This window comes from Ovis aries, chromosome 18 (assembly GCF_016772045.2).
Source record: "Ovis aries strain OAR_USU_Benz2616 breed Rambouillet chromosome 18, ARS-UI_Ramb_v3.0, whole genome shotgun sequence".
Taxonomy (NCBI): Eukaryota; Metazoa; Chordata; class Mammalia; order Artiodactyla; family Bovidae; genus Ovis; species Ovis aries.
This window is the reverse complement of record NC_056071.1, coordinates 52,614,694-52,632,905: the sequence shown is the minus strand read 5'-3', so window position 1 is coordinate 52,632,905 and position 18,212 is coordinate 52,614,694. Positions and strand designations below refer to the sequence as shown.

The 18,212-nt window shown below is 36.1% G+C and overlaps 2 protein-coding genes across 8 annotated transcripts in view; both read right to left on the bottom strand.

The window, feature by feature from the left end:
* PRPF39 (pre-mRNA processing factor 39) overlaps positions 1-1,976 on the bottom strand; it is a 33,958-nt gene extending 31,982 nt beyond the window's left edge. The window contains exon 1 of the mRNA XM_004017922.4: positions 1,834-1,976. The gene's annotated coding sequence lies outside the window, so the exon portion shown is untranslated. The remainder of the gene's footprint in view (positions 1-1,833) is intronic.
* Positions 1,977-5,980: 4,004 nt separating this feature from the next.
* Positions 5,981-18,212, bottom strand: part of TOGARAM1 (TOG array regulator of axonemal microtubules 1) — a 77,027-nt gene continuing 64,795 nt past the window's right edge. For 4 of the 7 annotated variants that reach the window (XM_042235321.2, XM_060401834.1, XM_012099164.4 and 1 more), the window contains 6 exons: positions 17,866-17,992; positions 14,937-15,055; positions 13,045-13,234; positions 10,650-10,869; positions 7,742-7,828; positions 5,981-7,117 (listed from right to left, as the gene is read on the bottom strand). In XM_042235321.2, coding sequence (XP_042091255.1) covers positions 6,864-7,117; positions 7,742-7,828; positions 10,650-10,869; positions 13,045-13,234; positions 14,937-15,055; positions 17,866-17,992 — 997 coding nt within the window. In that variant the 3' untranslated portion in view covers positions 5,981-6,863. Of the gene's footprint in view, positions 7,118-7,741; positions 7,829-10,649; positions 10,870-13,044; positions 13,235-14,936; positions 15,056-17,865; positions 17,993-18,212 lie in introns of those variants that run through there. The other 3 variants (XM_042235323.2, XM_060401835.1, XM_042235322.2) reach the window with 2 other exon arrangements.

Here is an 18,212-nt window from a genome sequence, read left to right as displayed (position 1 = left end):
TTAACATTTAAAAGCTCTTTTGGAGGATGACTTAATTTTTAATAAAATTAAAAATGAGAAATCTGATTACCTTAATCTCTTTATAGGTATTTACGCTGACAGAGGTACCAAAATCCTATCGTTTATTATTCTTTTCATAAATAGAACATACAAGAATCTGAAGTCATCACTAAGGACTGAAAGTTAGGAGCTTGAGTACTGCAAATCAACTACCTTTGCAATCCTTAAGTCATTCTGTGCCTCATCCACAGATAAGCCAATCTAAAGACTCAAAGTGTTTGGGAAAAAAAGAGACTATCATAATCACTGGCTTTGGCAACTGTTTTCAGAGGCTGAGCAGAATATTTATACAGATTGACCTTTTTAAAGTTTCCATATATTAAGCACTTGCTACGTTCCAGAAACTGGACTTTATTTATTTACATAAATGTTTGCACCATCTTCATATTTTTGGGAAAAAAATACCATTTGGCTGGAATTATTTTCTTCTCCCTCTGGCTATTTTTCAAAAAAATTTTTAAATCCTATATTTTATGTGGTATTATTTGCTGGCATACCACAGAAGGGTCTCCTCTCTCTCTTCTTTTATTTACATTATTACCCAAGATTGATACACAGTTTCGTGTACTATACAATAAGAACCTTGTTGTTTATCTATTTTATACATCCACTAATCTTTCTCTTGAAAAAAAGCCACACATACTTTCTATCATTTGATTTATAAGATTCTTTTTCGTATTCAATTATAGGTAAGCAAGTAAAATCACTTCCAAATATCATGACACTAAAAAAATCCCCTTTTCAATTCTCACTTCAAATATCTCATACTACCTACTAATTAGCCATCTTCGGTAACCCCTAATTATTCCAGAGCACATAATCTTGAGAACTTGTCTTCTTTAGCAGAACTCCTTTCATTAATATTATCCCTACCAGCGGCCAAACAGTGGAAAAGTTCCAACTTCTACAACTTTAGAATGGGGGGAGGGGAAGAATACACCTGACAGTATTTGCTTGTTTTTCCATCCATTTACTAGCTCTCAGAACCCAAAATACTTAAGTTCCAATGCTTTTTCAGGCTTCAACCTTTACAGCCGCAAAAAAGTGTTAAGTATTTCTGAACAGGTATATTAAACAACCTTTACAACCGTAAAAAAGTGCTAAGTATTTCTGAACAGCAATATTAAACTTAAAGGTAATATTTTAGTTGGCATAAATATAGTACATAATACTAACTGAAGATGTGATTTTTAGAACGAGAAAAACAGCAGTGTGGGTCTCTGGCTACAAAAGATAAACACTGGTTTTGCTGCTTCCATTCTATCCTGCCAAAAGCTTTCACTGATCTCTGGGGTGCTGTGACTCAAGAGTCCCTAGAGCCAGAACGGGAAACGCGCCCTACCAGGCGCCTAAAAGTTTTACCCAATTTGTACCACATTCTCCCAAACCTCTGGGTCCCTTCCACTTCCAGTCGTCCCAGTCACACTGGTTCCCAGCTCTCACGAAAGCAAAGGCTTTAGACTTATCCCCAAAGCGCTTCCTAAATCCAAGTTGAGGCCCACAGTTCCCCGCCCGTCCTAAGGCGCCGGGAGAGAAACGAGTGGTCTAAGAAAAGAAACCTCGCACTGCTCCACCCAACAGGTGGGAATGAGAAGGGATGGACAGCTGGGCCGCGAGGCCAAGTCAGGCCTCAAAACAGGGCGGGAGAGCGAGGCCGCAGCCCCAGAGCGGCCTGAAACAAGGCAGGCCCCTTCCAGACCAGCGTAACAGAACGCCCCCCCCACCCCATACTCCCCACCCCTGGCCAATTCCAAGGCGCCCGCTCCAGCTGACCTGACGATGGATGCCACTGAATTCCATGAGCCACAGTCTGGGCCAGCTGAGTCGAAGATGGCACTTTAACAGTCCCCGTCCCCACTAACACAGGAGTCGCCACCAGCACCACAGCCTCCTCCTCGACAGCGCGGCGCGCATGCGTCGGAGCCCCTGGAGGCGAGGGAGTCACGTGGTTGCGCAGCACGCAGGTCTCGCCCTCCGCGAGACGTGGACCGGGCAGGCCCCGCCCCGCTGCCTTGAGAGCCTGGCTGCTGCTTCCACCCGGCGTTCCGTCTTCTTGGACATCCGAAACAGAAAGCGCGTCCTTAGGGCTTTTCGTACCTCAGATCTTAAACACAGACAGCGCCCCGCCCCGCCAAAAAATGCTGTTAAAAATGAACAGAAATTCAGCCTTAAACTCATAAATCTCACGATGATATTTGGACTCCGGAGAAGGAAATGATAACCCTCTCCAGTATTCTTGTCTGGAAAATCCCATGGACAGAGGAGCCTTTTGGGCTGCAGTCCAGGGGGTTGCGAAAGAGTTGGACGCAACTTAATGATTAAACAATAAGCATCAATTAAAAAATGTCCTTTTTGTTCATGCCAGCTGGATATTTTCCCCCTTTTGTCTGTCTTCCCTTTCCTCTTATCCTCTTGGTCATAGACTTAGTAAATTAAAACTGAAATTTAAATTCAGAACTCTCCCAGGAATTCCCTGGCAGTCCAGTGGTTAGGACTCTGCACTTGGACTGCTGAAGGCCTGGTTCAATTCCTGCTGAGGGAACTTACATCCCACAAACCTGGCAGTGGCAAATAAATAAAAGAATGAATGAATTCAGAACTCTGCCTTCAGAGTCAACGTCTCTCACAGGGCTCGGAAAGCATGACACTAATCTCTTCCCCACCAACTGCTTTTCCTCGGAGTATTCTCCATTTCAGTTAATGGTATCACTATCCACGTCTCTAGAGTGAGAAAACTTTATTAACTTTGACTCCTTTATGTTCCAAATCTAAGTATGTCATCAGTTTAGTCAAGCCTGCCATGAGAGTACCTTTCAGACCTTTTCTTTCAATTCTCAGTGCCTCTATTCTTTAGACCTTTACTGTCTAGAATCTGGGAGATCACTACCCTCTCTCTTGTTGAAACCTGCGGTAACCTCCCAATCTTTTAACACATTGAAAAGGCATACCTTCTCAATCCACTAGGCTGGAACATTGGATGAAATCCATTTGCCACAGGATGCCTTCAGATGGATGTTTCCGACCAGCTATCTGTCTTCTACTGGTTCAGTTCAGTTCAGTCGCTCAGTCGTGTCCGACTCTTAGCAGCACGCCAGGCCTCCCTGTCCATCACCAACTCCCAGAGTTCACTCAGATTCACGTCCATTCGAGTCGGTGATGCCATCCAGCCATCTTATCCTCTGTCGTCCCCTTCACCTCCTGCCCCCAATCTCTCCCAGCGTCAGAATCTTTTCCAATGAGTCTACTCTTCGCATGAGGTGGCCAAAGTACTGGAGTTTCAGCTTTAGCATCATTCCCTCCAAAGAAATCCCGGGGCTGATCTCCTTCAGAATGGACTGGTTGGATCTCCTTGCAGTCCAAGGGACTCTCAAGAGTCTTCTCCAACACCACAGTTCAAAAGCATCAATTCTTCAGCGCTCAGCCTTCTTCACAGTCCAACTCTCACATCCACACATGACTACTGGAAAAATCATAGCCTTGACTAGTCGCAGCATAAGCCTTGAAAACATTGCTCCAGAATATACTTCAAACATACATAACATTCAACATTTTATTTAAGTCCTATTTATTTAGCACCCAGTATAGGCCAAGGCACCCAGGATATGCAGAGGTGAATAGCACATTCAAGACTGGGTCATACCACACCATTGTCTTAGTTTTACATAGCACTGAATCAAACATTCCATGCTCCAGTATTTAAAAATTAAAAAAAAAAAGACTATTTTGCTAAACCTACAATTCACTTTAATCCCTTGATATCTATGTTTACCCCATTGTTGCCCACAGAAGAGTTTGAATCAAGAGTTTAGGTACTTTTTTATAGGACACATTATGAGACTTTAATTCATTGTTAATACAGTACTTAAATGATTTTCCCTTCATTTGATCTATTTATCCTAACCAGCAACAAAGTAGGATTAGCTTATCCTGGCACTAAAGATTTCTATAGGTTTCTGCCCATCTTTCCTCAACTTCATTTTCTGCTGGGAAAACTAACTTTGGGTAGAATTTGAGTTTACAAATGCTTTTTCATACATAATCCCATGTTAATTTTGTACATCACTTCAACAGCAGGATACATATAAAGTTTAACAAGTAATAGTAAAACTGGGTTCCAGATCCATGCTTTCTAAATTGAAGTCTTATGCTGTTTATAATTTGTTGCTTCTATTTCTTCTCATCTTCCGTCTAGTCATTTCACTACCTTCCTAAGTACTTTGATTTTCACTACTGTCTCTTTTCTTCTGTTACCTTTAATTTCAGATTTTATGCAATTTAAATTTTATTACACAGGCAATACATGTTGCTCATTTCTGAAAACAATAAAAATTGCATGATAGTACACTGAAAAAATTAACTTTTTATCCAGAGATTACCATTATTCTCATATTGGTGTATATAATTCCAGTTCTGTCTTGTGTGTGTGTCTATTTAATAGACACTATATGTATGTAATCAGGCTTTTCCCTTTAACATATTGTGAACACTGTCCTGTGGTTAACATTTTAAATAAATATATGCTATCGATTCTGTTGGGTAAATATGCCATTTAAATTCTTTTATTTTTTTTGATTTGCACTGCTGGTGGTGTGATAGTTTAAAAAAAGTTTTCTTTATTTCATTTACACCTTCAGCTTTTCTTTAGTTCTATCAGTTCTAGAAGTCTTCAGTTCTTTTTGACTTCCAGATTAGTAACAGTTCTTGGCAATAGAATGCTAGACTTCTGCGTGCTCAGTATCAACAAGTTGCTAATATAGAGAAAAATATTTAAGGTGTGAGACTCTGTTATGACTATTTTATTTACAACAAAAACACACAGACTACATGAAGTTTCCACATTATTAATAGTCATATACTTACTGTACTTTTTTCAATGCAAAATTCAAACTTTTATCTACTGAAAATGATGGATGACTAAATTTACGTATATAGTAGTGCTCTTCTTTGGCCTCTAATCTAAAATTTACCTTCAATATATCCAACAATCAGTGTTAACTTTAGTAGGCACATTTGCAATGAAACAAGGGCAATGGTTAAAATTAATAAAATTTAGAATCTGTAACTACTTTAATAATAAGTATCATAAAGGGTGAAGCAAAATTTAATGGTGATTTCAGAGTTACAAGTGAAGTCAAAAGTCTAGGCCAGGTGCTCTGGCAAACTACATCAGAGGCCGAAGCTAAGAACTTTTTTATATTTGTAAAGGATTGGTTTTTTTTTTTTAAAGAGCAAAACGAAGAATATGCCACAATCTGTGGCTTACGAAGCCAAAATTCTTTATTTTCTGGTGCTTTACAGAAAATGTTTGCTAACTTTTGACCTAAATAGTAGGCATATAATAAAATACATTTAGAAGAAAATCAATTTTAGATGTAATTATAAATGTGTATATAAATACAGTAAAAGTAGCCACATCTTTACTCTCCTTTCGGATTAGCTTCAAACTTTTTTTTTTACTGTTGTGCTCGGAAATTACGGATATACAAAGAACCACAATTTAAAAAGTAGCTAAACACATTACAAATGTATACATTTGTTAATGACACAAGAAGTGAAAAAGAATGAAGATAGTCTACAATTGTAATAAAGTGATCTTAGAGTAAACTACAACATAGAATCACAGAATTTTAGAGCAAAATGGAACCTTAAAAATCATCTAGTCTAGTCTTCACAGGTCAGAGATGAGAAAACCGAGGCCTGTATCTGGCAAGTGGCTTGCACAAGTTCAGAGAGATAATTTTCTGTAAAACTATAACTATAACCTGGGTCTACTATTAGGTCAATAGAGATAGGTCAAAATTGCATCAAGTATAACAGGTGAAAGTGACAGGTCAATACCCGTATAGGTCAATACCTGATATATATATTTCCCATTTTAATATACATTGAAGTTGGAAAAATAGGACACCTCTCACACATCTACAGAAATAAATCCTTTTATTATATAACATTCCTTTTCTTTTTTAAGATGCATACAGTACTTGTAGCCCAAGAATTCTGAGAAAAGGTAGAGAAGACCTGGCACTATACTTGAGAATTATACAACCGGGCAGCAAAATAACACCTTTATAAATGTTAGGACATATAGACATAAAAATTTAGTGTTTGCACACAAAAATAGGGAAGTTACATTCAACACGTTTTCTTAAACGTGCATTTAATGTTTAAATGTCTTCTAAAACTTTGGTCATCATGCTTTATTATAACTTGTAAAATTTCACAATTATGTAGATGATTAAACCCAACTGGTAAGCAAATATTTCACTTCACACAGCAGCAAAAGCAAGCTAATACTGCACAATCATATTAGCAGACTGATTTCAGAAATACATGTTTTTCACAAATAGCACATAAAACATAGTTTGTGATAACATAGTTCAATGACTTTTCTTCCACTTCATTAAACAAGGCTGAGTAATGAGACATAGCAAAACATGATTACATAACAAAAAGTATATTTTTAATTAAAAGTCTAATTGTACATATAGGGCAACAAATTGTAGTTTCTACAGAATAGTGCAAATAAGTGGGACTTTTCTCAAAAATATTAAATTGGATTCATTCCACATGCTTTAGATTTCATGAGCATTAGATTATATTATTTTAGATTTTTGTGTGATGGGTGCAAGTGATAGGGTTGATGTAGGACAGATGTGTACTCATAGGCTGCAAATAAAAATAGTTATCGACTTAATTACTGGATGAGAAGCACAGGCACTGAAAACCTAACTTTAACAAACTTCCATTTGTTATCATGTAAACAGTTTTGTTCATCATATTTCATCAAAGACTCATAATTCATTTTAAATTGTCATATCAAGCAATTCTTCTAAACTCTTTTTTATATGTGATGGTTGAGATGCAGCCTGATTTAACAGATTCTGACCCATCTGTGTAAAAAGTGCTTTTGATAATTTAGCTGTGGCTGTTCGTATATTTCCTCCAGCTCCAGGCAAAGAGCCACTATTTGTCATGTTCCCTAAGAGATGCCATAAAACAACCAACACTTTCTGTTCTGTTGCATGGGGCTTCCTTTGATAAAGTTCCATAACAATATCTGAAACACAAAAATAGTAAACAGTGAGGTTTTTTTTTTTTTTTAAAGAAACCCAAACAAATTCAAGTTCTGACAATTAAAAAGCATATAAAATAAACTAGGCTTCTTCCCTGACATTTGAGCTAAAATGTTCAGCATCTTAAAAAAACTAAGGCCAGAAACTTTGCTCCCAAAGATTGGGATCTTCAAGTATTAGAAATCTATATATGACAGGCAAAAGCAGTAAAAACAGAAATCAAACCAAAAATTCATCTCAGTGTTTTCCAAATGTAGTTTTATCAGGACATACACATTTTAAACTCCTGGACCTTTCATTAAACACAATTTGAAACAGCAGTTTTCTATATGTACCAATATTTGATTTTAATATCTTTTATTGATCCTGTTTATTTCTCATAACAAGACTTTTTTACTGGGGGAAAAAAGGAACAAAATTCTTTTGAAGAAAATTTTTGGGGTAAAAGTCTTAAAAGGTCTTTTTACAGATCATTACACAATTTATTTCTACTTCATAGATAATGATATTGAGCTTGGTAGCTATCCTAAAATTGAATTGAAATGCCCATCAGTGTATCCTTAATTAATCAACTATTTCTTAAGAAACAACAATTTAAAAATTTTTACCAGCAAGCTTTTCAGTCATATCCTGTTTCGCCTTTCCATTTAAAAACTGGGCTTTTGTGCAAAATGGCTGTAGAAGTAAGTAATTATCTAAACAAAAAGAATAACACAGAGACACATTTTTAAACAGTTATAAAGATCTTATTTATCTTCCATTCCATAGCACTGAAAGGAAAAAAATCATGTAAATGAATGAAATGTGTTAGAAAGATTTAATCTACAGTTTACAATTTTAAAAAATTCACTATAAAACCTTAATACAATAATATTCTTAAAGCAAATAAAAAGTAAAAATACCTCAAAGAATATTAAAGGAGCTATCATATGGTATAAAAAAGAAAAAGAACTACTTATCTCCTAGGCATCTTATTCCAAATGATAGTATATAGGTTTATCAAACAAAAAGAAAAAGAAATAAAGAATTTAAATTTTGGGATAGTTTTTACCTTCATTGATTTTTTTCAAATTTTTATAGTTTCACAGGAAATATCAAAGATAGTACAGAGAGGCCTTGTGTACTTTCACCCAAATTACATCTTTCATAATTATAGTATACATCAAAACAAGGAATTTGGCATTAGTACAGCATGTGTATATAGTTCTATACCATTTTATCACATGTGCAGATCTGTGAAACTATCACTACAGTTAAGATACAGAACAACTGTATCACCACAAAGACCTATAGCTATATATATACCGACTCCTAAACTGCTGTTAAACCCTGATAGCCACTAATTTGCTTTCCATCTCTGCAAATTTGTCATTTTGAAAAAGTTATACACATGGAATCCTATAGCAGGCGACCTTTTGGGGTTGGCTTTTTTCTCTCAGTATAATGACCTTGAGATCCATCCAAACTGTTGCATGTGTCTATAACCCATTCCTTTCTACTGCTAAGTATTTTATGGTATGGATATATCAAGTTTTTTCACCATTAACCCACTGAATTATACTTAGGCAATTGACAGTCTGGGGCTATTACAAACAAAGCTGCTATGAACAATTATGTACAGGTTTTTGCATGAACATAAGACTTCACTGCTCTGGAATAAAGGCCTAGGAAAACAACTGATAGGTAAGTGCATGCTTAGTTTTTTTAAAGAAATAGCTGAACAATTTTATAAAGTGGCTATGATTTTTTATTTACATTCTCACCAGCAATGTATCAGATCCAGTTTCTCTGCACCTTGTTAGCATTTGGTGGTGTCACTATTTTTAATTTTAGCTGTTCTAATACTTGCTATGAACTGAATGTTTGCATGCCTCACCCAAACTTATACCTTGAAACCCAATTCCCAGTGTGATGGTGTTTGAAAATGGGGATTGAGGGGAGGAAATAAGGTTACGAAGGTGGAGCCTTCATCAATGAGATTAGTGCCTTCATAAAAGAGGCTCTAAGAGCTCCCGTCCCTTCCACCATGTGAGAACACAGCCAGAAGATGGCCACTTACAAACCAGGAAGAGGGCCCTCACCCAACAACAAATCTGTTGATGCTTTGATCATGGACTTCCCAGGCTTCAAGAACTGTGAGAAATAAGTATGTGTTGTTTTTAAGTCATCCAAGCTATGGTAGTTTGTTATAACTACCCAAAAAGACTAACACACTTGCATAACGATCATGGTCTTAATTTGTATTTATATTTCCTTAGTGACTGGTAATGTTACACATCTTTTCATGTGTTTATTTTCCATCCATATAAATGTTTCCTTCATGTCCTTTGCCCATTTTCTAAATAGGGTGGTTTGTTTTTTTTTTTTAAATGTTGAGTTTTAAGAATTCTTTCTTTCTCTCTCTTTCTCTTAGCTGCACTATCTGGCTTGTGGGATCTTAGTTTTCCGACCAGGGATCAAATCTGGAAGTAGTTCTTTATATATTCTGAAAGTCAAACTTGCTCAGTTGCGTCCAACTCTTTGGGACTCCATGGACTGTAGCCTGCCATGTTCCTCTGTCCATGGAATTCTCCAGGCAAGAATACAGGAGTGGGTAGCCATTTCCTTCTCCAGGGATCTTCCTGACCCAGGAATCGAACTGGGGTCTCCTGCATGGCAGTCGGATTTTTTTTATCAGCTGAGCTACCAGGGAACCCCCTTATATATTCTAGATAAGCATATTTATCAGATACGTGGTTCGCAAATATTTTCTGCAAATCTGTAGTTTGTCTGGAAGGATAGCTGGAATGGTGGCATCATAGAGGACGACTTGTCCAGTTAGTTACAAGCTAAACTACAGAAACATGGTTCTAGGATGGAGACTTCATAGCATCCTAAACAGGTGCTGAAGCAACCTAAACTTGAATTGTTTACTAAATTCTAGAAAAGAGAGTCCAGGATGGGACTCTCTTAAAAACTATATTTCACTATCTATTTGGACTTTATTTTTGTAACACAAAAATAAATATTTTGATCTAAAAAAAGTCTTTTGCAAAGTAAATGTGAAGTAAACGTGGTAACCACTACGTTACAGAAATGGGATGCAAAGGAAATGTTTTAAATTTTGATGAAGCTCAATTTATGGACTTTATGTAGATCATACTTTTAATGCCATGCTAACAACTCTTCACCAGGCCTAAGTTCTAAGGATTTTCTCATATATTCTATAAGTTATACAGTTAAATCTTGCATTTAAATCTATGATCAATTTTGAGTTCACTTTGTATCAGATGTGATGTTGAGGTAGAAAAATAACTGAAAAGTTAAAATTAAAGGTAGAGAAAGTCAGTTTAATGGCATGGTATTTAATCACTAAAAATAATTAAAACTGCTACTGAGCAAATTTTTAAAAATTTATCACAACATTAAGTGACAAAAACTGAATAGCTAGGATTTTGGCATTTTAGAAAATGTGTAGAATGAGAAAGCACAAAAGTAAAGCCAAAATAATCTGAATGCCAAAGTAAGATTTCTTACCTACGTGCTGACTCAGTGCCTGAACAACATTGGTGGCAGCAGCATAGATGCCTGGATTCTTGGAATTCAGATTGTTATCTACTATTGCTGGGATTAGCATGTTGATTATAGGAGATAAGTTGTCTCTAAGCAAAGGAATCATTTTGTGCATTGTTTCTAGAGCCACCAGGTTTACTTTACTATTGGAATCATGAAGCCGAGATTTAAAAGCATCAAAGATCTGAAAGTAAATTGGTAAATTAAAGTGAAATAATGTTGATATCTATTATATTTAAATTCCTAACGGCATTTCATAGTTTTCATCCTACTAAAGCATAGACGTACTATTTAAAAACACACACACACACCGCATTTAACTTGGACTGAGACAATAGGAACTTCATAAAAATTTGGATGTTAGTGTCCAATCTTCTTACAGCGAAAAAAGAAGCCTTCAAAATCCACCTAAAAAGAGATCCTACTAAATTAAGGCTGAGAAATTTGGTTCAATAAAAAATGCTGTTTTCTGAAAGTGTAGGTTAGTTTAGCTAACTTTAAGAACTTAAAGGTTTCTATTCTTATTTCTATTTGTAACAGAAGTAGACATGTAGGTTTTACTACAGAGATTTGACCTAGTTTCAGATTTAAGGTTTTATTATTACCTCTTAACCTGAGTACTTAAACAATAGAGACTTCCTCTTCTAATTCTTAGCTTTTGTAAATTCAAGATGTAATGAAGCAAATGTTGAGCAATTTAACTATGTCAGGTGAGGAAAGAGCTATTCTGTGAGAATGTGACTATTAACTAATAATCCGTGATATACATCATATATAAGTGTTAGTGTTAGGCACTCAGTCATGTCCGACTCTTTGCAACCCCATGGGCTGTAGCTTGCTAGGCTTCTCAGTCCATGGAACTCTACAGGCAAGAATAACGGAGTAGGTTACCAGTAGAATTTAATGACTAAATTACTAATGGAATTGACTGAACCAAATTCTGAGGAAGCATAAGTAATCTATGCTCTGGCACCACTAACATTTATTACTGCTTCCCTTTCTATCGCTTCTAGTCTTCCTATATAAGTTATAAAATATATAAATGCATATTTATAAATATATATTAACATAATATATAAAATTAGCACAAGCAGATTTCTAATTTACATATGAAACTTTCATTATTTATTCCTAAGTAATATCAAGTCAGGCTGGATGAAACACAAGTTGGAATCAAGATTGCTGGGAGAAATATCAATAACCTCAGATATGCAGATGATACCACCCTTATGGCAGAAAGTGAAGAGGAGCTAAAGAGACTCTTGATGAAGGTGAAAGAGGAGCATGAAAAAGCTGGCTAAAACTCAACATGCAAAAAACAAGATCATGGCATTCGGTCCCATCACTTCATGGCAAATAGATGAGAAAACAATAGAAACAGTAAGAGACTTTATTTTTGGGGGTTCCAAAATCACTGCAGATGGTGACTGCAACCATGAAATTAAAAGATGCTTGTTCCTTGGAAGAAAAGCTATGACCAACCTAGAGAGCTTATTAAAAAGCAGAGACATTACTTTGCTGACAAAGGTCCATCTAGTCAAAGCTATGATTTTCCCAGTAGTCATGTATGGATGTGAGAGTTGGACCAGAAAGAAAGCTGAGCGCTGAAGAATTGATGCTTTTGAACTGCGGTGTTGGAGAAGACTCTTGAGATCCAACTAGTCAATCTAAAGGAACTCAGTCCTGAATATTCATTGGAAGGACTGATGCTGAAGCTGAAACTCCAATACTCTGGCCACCTGATGCAGAGAACTGACTCACTGGAAAAGACCCTGATGCTGGGAAAGATGGAAGGCAGGAAGAGAAGGGGACGACAGAGGATGAGGTGGTTGGATGGCATCATCGACTCGATGGACATTAGTTTGAGCAAGCTCTGGGAGTTGGTGATGGACAGGGAAGCCTGGAGTGCTGCAGTCCATGGGGTTGCAGAGAGTCGGACAGAACTGAGTGACTGAACTAAACTGAATATCAAGTCTCTTAAATGCCCTGGTTTTTAAAATACTGATTGATTCACTCAATTCTTTTTTTTTTTTGGCCCCACTGCATGGCTTTTGGGGATCATAGTTCCCCAACCAGGGACTGAACCTGCATTATGAGTGAAGGTCTAGAATCCTAACCATCAGGCTACCAAGGGCCTCTCTTACTCAATATATATATTTACTGACTGCCAGGTTCTGAGAACTCAGATTATAAAGCTTTCAAGGAGTCACCATCTAGTGGGAGGAATCAAAACTTTTCTGTAAGTTTCAACACTTTAAAATAATATATATATGTAATATTAAGAAATAAGGCAATTATTATGCTGAAGAACTTTATTAACTATGGATTGAATATAAAAATTAATTTTCACGGTTCTTACCTTCACAATGTTTCCAACAACAAGCTCTTGATTGTTTTCTGTATCTGATAAAAGCTGCTTAATCCCATTAATACGATCACGAAAATCTTTCGCATTTAATAAACCTGTTATGACTTTAATGTACTCAGCACTTTCTAAGGAATTTCGGGGAACTGATTTTCTGGTGATTTCACGAATTTCAGTTACCTCTCTAAAGTGAAACAAAGGTAAAACACAAACATAATAAATAATTATCATGTATTCACTTTTAAAACATTCACAAAATAACCCATAGCCACAATACTTGTGTTGGGGGTCCCTAATATTTCTCTTGGGTTTGGTAATTTGCTGGGAGGATGCATAGATTCAGCATGTAGTTTTACTCATGGCTAAGATTTATTATAGTAGAAGGATATAAAGAAAAATCAGCAAAGGGAAAAGGTACATGGGGTCAAAGTCTGGAAGAAACTAGATGCAAGCCTCCAAGGGTTCTTTTCAGGGGAGTCACACAGTATAAACTTAATTCCTCCAGCAACAAACTGTGACAATACACGTCAAATGTTGTCTACCAAAGAAACTTCGAGGTGCAGTACCCAGGATTTTTAATGGGGAGTTGTTCATGATTGGTCCTTGGCCTGTGACATACCAAAATTCCCAACTTCCAGGAAGAAAGGAGTTCTTCACACTGTTTGCCCAAATAACAGAGGCACAGTAAACTACTCTTATCATTTAGAGAATGGTGGGGAATCCTCCTGAAATCCTAGTTACCCGATGCTAGCTAAAGGCAAACCTCTCAAGCTGAACTTTCCATCTCTGTTCTAGAAGCAACCTAGTTCCTATAGTATTTTATTTCTCTCTAAAGAACTGTTTTAACATTTCTTGCAAAGAAAATATAATGGCAACAAATTGCCTCATTTTTTTGTCTAAGCAAGTCTTTGTTTCTCCTACACTTTTTTCTTCCAGTTTTATTGAGATATAACTGAAATATGGCATTGTGTAAAGTCTAAGGTATATAAAGACTTGATTTACATATTTCATGAAGTGATTATCACAATAACTTTAGTGAACATCCATTATCTCATATAGCTGCAAAATTAAAGAAACAGAAAAAAATTTTAATAAATAACTTTTATTTGTTTTGAGGACTCAGGACATACTCTCTTAACTTTTATATACAACATACAGTAGCATTATGTTCAGCGCATATAGTACTCTCCTCTGTGAACTATACTTTGAAGAGCAAGGCTCCAAAACTCTATGGATTTTTATTTTTTATAAAATTTATTATTCAAAGATATACAAACACAGAAAATATGAAAGATACCTATGCATCTACTCACATAATTTTTAAAGTAATGTTTAAAACATATTTTAAAATACACCAAAGAGATAATACTTCTGAAAGATTTTTTAAAACTATACAATCAATCTATTAAATACTGCCTAATAGTTTAAACAGGTTACACCATTACATATATAATTATATTTAAAAAAATTTTATGATTATTTCTTTTTCTGGTTGATGGTTATTACAGGTGATTGGTTATACTCTTTTAATGCTTGTATTTCATACAGTTTTTTTTCTCCCTTAACTATGTCTTACTTTTATAATCAAGGGGGGAAGTAAAGGCTATAAATTGAAAAAAAATTAAAGAGTTGTCCAAGACAGGCCTAATATTGACAAGTTCAATAACACTAAAGTTTTACTAAAGTTTAGTTCACATAAAAGCAAGGTGCTGTGAATGAATAATTGCCTTGTTAAATCAAATTATCTCATATTTTCTAAGTCCTTACCAACTTTCAAAACTCCATTAAATTTTGACAAACACCCCTGGAATAGTTCATGAAAATATTCAAATGAGACTACCATGAGACTAAATGAGACTATCATCAGGAGGGAGTAATGAGTCTACCTTTCAGCTGAATTGAAAGCATCCCTAGAAACAGATGATGACCTTGCATTTCCAACACTGCCGGTATGAGATCGTCTTCCTTTTGCTGAAGGAGTATCTAGTGGTATCTCTCCCAAACCCTGTAAGTAAAGAGAGGCAGTGCAATAAAAGTCTTAAAACTAATAAAAGTGAAATTAACTTGGACAATGTAATTTTCATAGCAGTCATTGCTGATCTCTTATGACTGAATGCATTTTAATAATCTGCTATATTTATGCTTTAAAGGGTATCAGATATTTAAATTACCTTGTAATTAGTAGTATATTAACAAAATATGTGCCCAGCACTAGCAAGTGATACTGACTTGATAAAGCTATTTAAAATGTAAAACGTCATATTTCATAACTATTCTTCTTAAAGCTTAAAATCTATATAAAAATCATGAATTTATATAGAAAATATGAATACATCATATAAACAATGAATTCCTATGTAATACTAGTATGAGAATAAACATTTAAATAAGAACTATTTAAAATTTATTTTTTTCTGATACTTGTACTTGAAATAACTCACAGATATAATCAGCCTTATTTTAGTAAGATAATTTTTTACATGGTTAATTTGATAAATTCTATATGAATTAAGCTGAAATCCCATACCAATAGGAAGAAAAAATGCTCTAAATTGTATATCACCACACATATTTGAAGTAGGATCCCTTCAAAAATCAATCTTTTACCTAAGTTGACTAGAGAGGAACAACATAAATTACCACAGAAAAATTCCACATCATTAAACTAAGCACATTTTTGCAAAAATTAATACGTAAGTAGACTACATTTTTTCTTTTGCTAAACAAAAATATATGTTGAGCGGGTAACTACATGAAAGGGGCTTCCCTGGTGGCTCAGTGGTAAAGAATCCACCTGCCAACGCAGGAGACACAAGTTTGACCCCTGTGTCGGGAAGGTCCTCCGGAGAAGGAGATGGCAACCCACTCCAGCATTTCTGCCTGGGAAATCCCATGGTCGGAGGAGCTTGGTGGACTACAGTCCATGGGGTTGCAAAAGAGTTGACCATCACTTGACTAAACAACAATTATATGAAAAACAGGTCTATTTGTTTTCCCATCTTAAAAGGAAGTCAACTCCATTCATTTCCGTTACCTTGTAGGTAACAAAATGTGTAGGGAATTTTATTCTTGTTGTGTTCCCAATGCTAAAAAGAACTGATTTTCTTTATACATATATAATTTTATTTTTTATTTATTTTTTGGCTGTGCTTGGTCATCAACACTCCTTGGGCTGTTCTCTAGTTGTGGTGAGTAGGGGCTACTCTCTAGTTGCAATGTACAGGCTTCTCACTGCGGTGGATTCTCCTGCTGCGGAGCATAGGCTCTAGGCAAGTGGGCTTCAGTAGTTGTGGCAGGTAGGCTCAGTATTCGCAGCTCCTGGGCTCTAGAGCACAGGCTCAATGGTTGTGATGCTTGGGCTTGTGAGCCTGGGCTGAGTTGCTCTGTGGCATGTGGGATCGTCCCAGATTGGATCAGGGATTGAACCCTGTTTCCTACGTTGGTTCAGTTCAGTTCAGTTCAGTCGCTCAGTCGTGTCCGACTCCTTGCAACCCCATGAATCGCAGCACACCAGGCCTCCCTGTCCATCACCAACTCCCAGAGTTCACTCAGACTCACGTCCATCTAGCCAGTGATGCCATCCAGCCATCTCATCCTCTGTCGTCCCCTTCTCCTCCTGCCTCCAATCCCTCCCAGCATCAGAGTCTTTCCCAATGAGTCAACTCTTTGCATGAGGTGGCCAAAGTACTGGAGTTTCAGCTTCAGCATCATTCCCTCCAAAGAAATCCCAGGGCCGATCTCCTTGCAGTCCAAGGGATTCTCAAGAGTCTTCTCCAACACCACAGTCCAAAAGCATCAATTCTTCGGCACTCAGCTTTCTTCACAGTCCAGCTCTCACATCCACACATGACCACTGGAAAACCATAGCCTTGACTAGATGGACCTTTGTTGGCAAAGTAACCACCTACATTGGTAGGTGGATTCTTTACTACTGAGCCACCAGGGAAGCCCAAGAATCAATTTTTTCTTTTAGAGAGGTTGACTTTACACTTTTGAAAAGGGCTCTGGCCTAATATTACTTTTGATAGACTCCCCCACCCCTGTCTTTTGTCCTTAAGAAAAATAAAAAATAATACAGCAAAAACAAAACAAAAAACTAAGGAAAAATAGCAAATACAAAAAACAAAACAAAAAATAAAAGCCCTTTGTTTTGGGAGGAGCACGATCAACCCATTCAGAAAGTTTATAATCTTTAGCAATATAGAGTGGATAATTATAAATTGATCACTCTTTTATAGTTAAGAAACTCAAAGGTAAGAAAAATTACATTACCAACCCTTGGGTTACTTTATAAGGCACTTTTCACATTTCATTTCACTTGACAGTCCCTCAGTTACTCTTTTACAGACATTTTTGAATACTCAGTATCTACAAGGATATATAAGACATGGGGCTTTCCCTCAAGGAACTCCTTTATCAACAACGTGGTAGAAGCTCTAACAGTGTAACGTACAAGGTAAATAAAGTACCAACTAAGTGTAATAAACATTATCCTCATTTTATAAAAAATAACAGAGAAATGATATGTGTAAGATTATATAATTGCTACTTCTCAAGTTGTGATTCAAACACAAGTCTTGTAATTCTGATAAGCCACACTACTACATTCTACCAAATATCAACCTTCTATTCAATACACATTTACTGACACTACGAATGTCTCTTCAGTACTGCAGTTGTTGAAATGCTACTGTAGATCTATTCTGAATGGCTAACAGAAATAATCAAAGAAGTAATTATTTCTATCCTTTACCTTCCTCAGCAAATGAACATTGCTTTTAAAGTTGTGTTATAAAATAAATTTCTTGTACATACCTTTTGCCGTAAGCTTTTAACAGATTCCTTAATATATGGCAAATCTTTAGATGGCACATACTTTTCAAGCATTTTATCAAAGTTAGGATGACACATCATGAGGAAAAGCATCTTTCGACCATAATACCTATGGATATTTAATATGTGAAATAATTTTATAAATCTTAACAAGCTTAAGTTTCTGTCCTTAGATTTAATTTTTTCCCCCAGTAGAAAAAAAAAAACAAACCTATCAACATCAAGATTATCATCCCTATATTGAATAAGCCACTGAAATACAGTTGTACTAACTGGATTAGAGAGTATAGCATTCTCCTGCCACCCACCTTTTAAAAAAACATAGCTTC